Source organism: Priapulus caudatus, unplaced genomic scaffold, assembly GCF_000485595.1.
Source record: "Priapulus caudatus unplaced genomic scaffold, Priapulus_caudatus-5.0.1 Scaffold632, whole genome shotgun sequence".
NCBI classification, from domain to species: domain Eukaryota; kingdom Metazoa; phylum Priapulida; class Priapulimorpha; order Priapulimorphida; family Priapulidae; genus Priapulus; species Priapulus caudatus.
Window position 1 is genome coordinate 112,345 of NW_014577693.1, and position 4,783 is coordinate 117,127.

The 4,783-nt window shown below is 41.6% G+C and overlaps 1 protein-coding gene across 1 annotated transcript in view; it reads right to left on the reverse strand.

Moving 5' to 3' along the window:
- Positions 1-2,755: 2,755 nt before the first annotated feature.
- LOC106812302 (protein kinase C alpha type-like) overlaps positions 2,756-4,783 on the reverse strand; it is a gene marked incomplete at its 3' end in the record, with an annotated part of 34,157 nt that continues 32,129 nt past the window's right edge. The window contains 1 exon segment of the mRNA XM_014816143.1: positions 2,756-2,867. Within this exon segment, the coding sequence (XP_014671629.1) occupies positions 2,756-2,867 (112 nt within the window).

The following is a 4,783-nucleotide window of genomic DNA, read 5'->3' on the forward strand; positions in this document are numbered from 1 at the left end:
CTGACCGTACATGCTGGTGATGTCTCGCTGACGGGGCGACTGTCCTGCCGCGCCTCGCTTGCGGTGCCATAGTATGCCAGTCGGCTGCTCAGACCAATGCGTAACCAAGCTGCGTCAAAGCAAATCGATCCTATAGGCGCACCCTGGGCCAAAAAAATCTCATCGTTTGTTGACCGACGGAGAGAGAGAAGAGAGAGAAGAAGAATAGAGAAAAGAGAGAGATGACGAGGGGGAAAGAAAGAGATGATAGAGAGAGATATATAAAAACAAGAGAGATGAATAGAGCAGAAGAGAGAGAGAAGAGAGAGAGACGAGAGAGAGAGAGAGAGAGATGAGAGCAGAGAGAGAAAGAGAGTAGAGAGAGAGAGGGGCAGAGAGAGACGAGAGAGAGAGAGAGAGAGAGAGACGAGAGAGAGAATGAGAGTGAGAGAGGAGAGAGAGATAGTTCTCGCGCGCACACAAGCGCACAAAAATTAGTAGATCAAAGGACGAGCAATGAAAAGAGATGACGAGAGATAGGGAGAATAGACAGAAAGCGAGCAAAATCCGTACACCTGAGCCAGAGAGAGTAGAGACAAGAACAATCAGAGAGAGAAGCGAGAAGGTCAAGAGAGAGACTAGAAGAGCGAGCACCCCCGATAGACGCAGAGAGAGAGAGATCACTGATCTATAAAACAACTCTGCACATGCAAAAGAGATGAAGAGCAGAGACGAGGAGAGACGTGAGAGACGAGAGAGAAGAGAGAAAGGAGAGAGAGAGTAGCGTGAGAGAGAGACGGAGAGAGGATGGAGAGAAGATAAGCGCGCCGGCACTAAGTGACAAAAAGATAGACAAACACACGAAGATGAGAGATAGATGAGGGGAAGATGACAGCAACTGAGCAAAGACGAGATGAGAGGACAGAGAAGAAGAAAGAGAGAGAAGGAAAATCCAGAAGACGTCATAGACAGAGACAGGATGAGTAGTAGAGCCGCGAGAGAGAGCAGGACGAGACGAAAAAGGCAGACGAGAGAGAGAAGAGGACGAGAGAGCGATCAAGACGAGCCCCGCCAGAAAGAGTAGATGAGAGGAGAGAGAGAGAGATGAAGAGACAGAGAGAGGAGGGGGATGAAAGAGAGCCCGCCAGAGAGAGATAGAGAGAGAGAGAGAGAGAGAGAGAGAGCGAGCGAGTGAGAGAGAGGTCCACGTTTCCGTATCTCGCCAGTGTCATTACAATTGCACGCAGTCAAACTGATACGCTGCTTTGATGGAGAAACATAACCATAGAGTGTCGATGGCTGTCTGGACACTACAAGCGATGGCTCCCTCTTACAGCTAGCTGTTATAGTCTTACAATACCCTCCCCCAGCACACTGCCTTCCTCCTTTATCACACAGCTAGCTGTTATAGTCTTACAACAACCCCCACGGCACCCCCAGCACACTGCGTCTCTGATACACTTGACACCTCATAACTGGTTCAGGTGGCGCCACCTAAGTGCCTCTACGTGACGCCACAGAGATGCCCCTAGGTGGCGCCTATATACCACCAACATGGCCCTAGGTGGCGCCTCTATGCCACCAACATGGCCCTAGGTGGCGCCTCTATACCACCAACATGGCCCTAGGTGGCGCCTCTACACCACCAACATGCCCCAGTTCCTGCCCTGTAACACTGAATGCCAGCAGGCGCCATCGAGACAGGTGCAGGAGATACGAGGGGAAGTAGGTACGAGTACGATATCAGGCATCAAAGGTGATTAGTAAGGCTTATGTGATCTAGCTACCACAGTTCAAAGACTTGCTCTCAGTAAGTAATGAAAAACAAATTAGCGTAGAATAGGTTTCGAAATCTAGCACCAGCAGCGCCATCCAATCTGTAATTAACATATAAAGATCAGAAGCATGGATTACAGTATCGGGTTACAATGGCACAACAACCAGCAACACCCAACTTATAATTTATATGTAAAGATCAAAGATATAGATTTCAGTAGCGGATCACAATGGCACAACAACCAGCATTACCCAACCTATAATTTATATGTTAAGATCAGAAGTATAGATTTCAGTATCGGGTTACAATGGCATAACAACTGGCGCCACCAACCTATAAATTAAATATAATAAAAATCAGTAGTATCGGATTACAACATGCACAACAACCGCCACAACACCCATCCTTTAATTTATATATACGTCAACCTGCAGCATCAGATCTGTAATTCATACGTAAAGATCGAATGTGAGATTTGCCAGCCTTGTTATCGTACAACACCCCCACAGCATTTTTACACATACAGGTTTACACACACACAGGTTTTATTAGTTAACGCTGTGTCTAGTTAAATCAGCTCCAATGCGTGAATGTTCGGCAGCCTAATATGACTTCATACGAATAAGATCATCAGTGGGTGATCGAGGAGAAATATACTTCGTGGGCAAACCTACAGCAGCCAACATATAGACGTCAACAATGATCGATGTCCTTCACAATAAGAGCTAAGAATACCATATATAATATGCTATGCTGTGTTGTGATATTAATATCATGAGTTAATAATAATAGATCTATTACTATTCACTCTTGATAATATTATTTAGCTCTTGTTCACATCCCCAGCAACAGCGACGTAATGTAAGCACGGAGGGCATAAAACACACAGGCAGTGACCACTCTGTCAGTGTCAGTGCGTTCGCTGTTGATGCGGCAGCAGCAGCAGCAGCAGCAGCAGCAGCGCAGGCGGTAGTGATGCATAATCGAATGAGAGCTTACCGTCACACTTCATTCCCTGGTGTATAAGGCCGTAGAGCAGCGAGCCACAGTGATCGCAGAAGGTGGGGCTCGTGTACGTGTATACCTTAAACTTGTGCTGACTGCGCGGATCCTGAAACACAGCAGTCAGTGCACATGTTACACTCTATATACCACGTAACAATGACATACAATTCATCTGATGTACATGATACATGATACATTGACAGATTCATAATGATACATGATACATGATACATTGACAGATACATAATGATACATGATACATGATACATTGACAGATTCATAATGATACATGATACATGATACATTGACAGATTCATAATGATACATGATACATGATACATTGACAAATACATAATGATACATGATACATGATACATTGACAGATACATAATGATACATGATACATGATACATTGACAAATACATAATGATACATGATACATGATACATTGACAGATTCATAATGATACATGATACATGATACATTGACAAATACATAATGATACATGATACATGATACATTGACAGATTCATAATGATACATGATACATGATACATTGACAGATTCATAATGATACATGATACATGATACATTGACAAATACATAATGATACATGATACATGATACATTGACAAATACATAATGATACATGATACATGATACATGATACATGATACATGATACATGATACATGATACATGATACATGATACATGATACATGATACATGATGAACGATTCACGATACATAATGATACATGATACATGATACATGATACACAATGCATAATAATACATGATATACATGATACACGATACACGATACATGATACATGATACATTGACAGATACATAATGATACATGATACATGATACATTGACAGATACATAATGATACATGATACATAATACATTGACAGATACTTAATGATACATGATACATGATACATATAATGATACATGATACATGATACATTGACAGATACATAATGATACATGATACACGATACATATAATGATACATGATACATGATACATTGACAGATACATAATGATACATGATACATGATACATATAATGATACATGATACATGATACATTGACAGATACATAATGATACATGATACATGATACATAATACACGATGCATAATGATAAATGATACATGATACATTGACAGATACATAATGATACATGATACATGATGCATAATGATAAATGATACATGTCATGATACATTGACAGATACATAATGATACATGATACATGATACATGATACATAATACGTAACATAATGCTGTACATAATACATCTGATGTCAGTTACCCACACAGCATTGCATGTATTACACTCTATACCTGATGTTACCGCAGCCACACACACAGCATTGCATGTATTACACTCTATACCTGATGTTACCGCAGCCACACACACAGCATTGCATGTATTACACTCTATACCTGATGTTACCGCAGCCACACACACAGCATTGCATGTATTACACTCTATACCTGATGTTACCACAGTCACACACACATCATTGCATGTATTACACTCTATACCTGATGTTACCACAGTCACAAACACAGCATTGCATGTATTACACTCGATACCTGATGTTACCGCAGCCACACACACAGTAGTGCATGTATTACACTATATACCTGATGTTACCGCAGCCACACACACAGCAGAACATGTATTACACTCTATACCTGATGTTACCACATTCAGTGCCATGCTTGGCTGTGTCGTGCCTGTTTGTAACTGTTACTGGTACAATCTCGTAAGTTATTTACTGATTAAGGTGGACTAGGTGCAATTCTCTCGTTCACCCAGCATTGTAGGTTGTATCGGGTAATTTGTCTCTAAGATACCCAATAGTGTAGTTAGGATCGGCTATCAAGTGAGTGTACCAATCAATCTTGCTACACAGTGAGACAATTTGATTACACAATAGACTGGCGGTTACTGTATAAATGCGGCGCGTGTCAATTCGCGCCGTATTAGTGCAGCTAACAA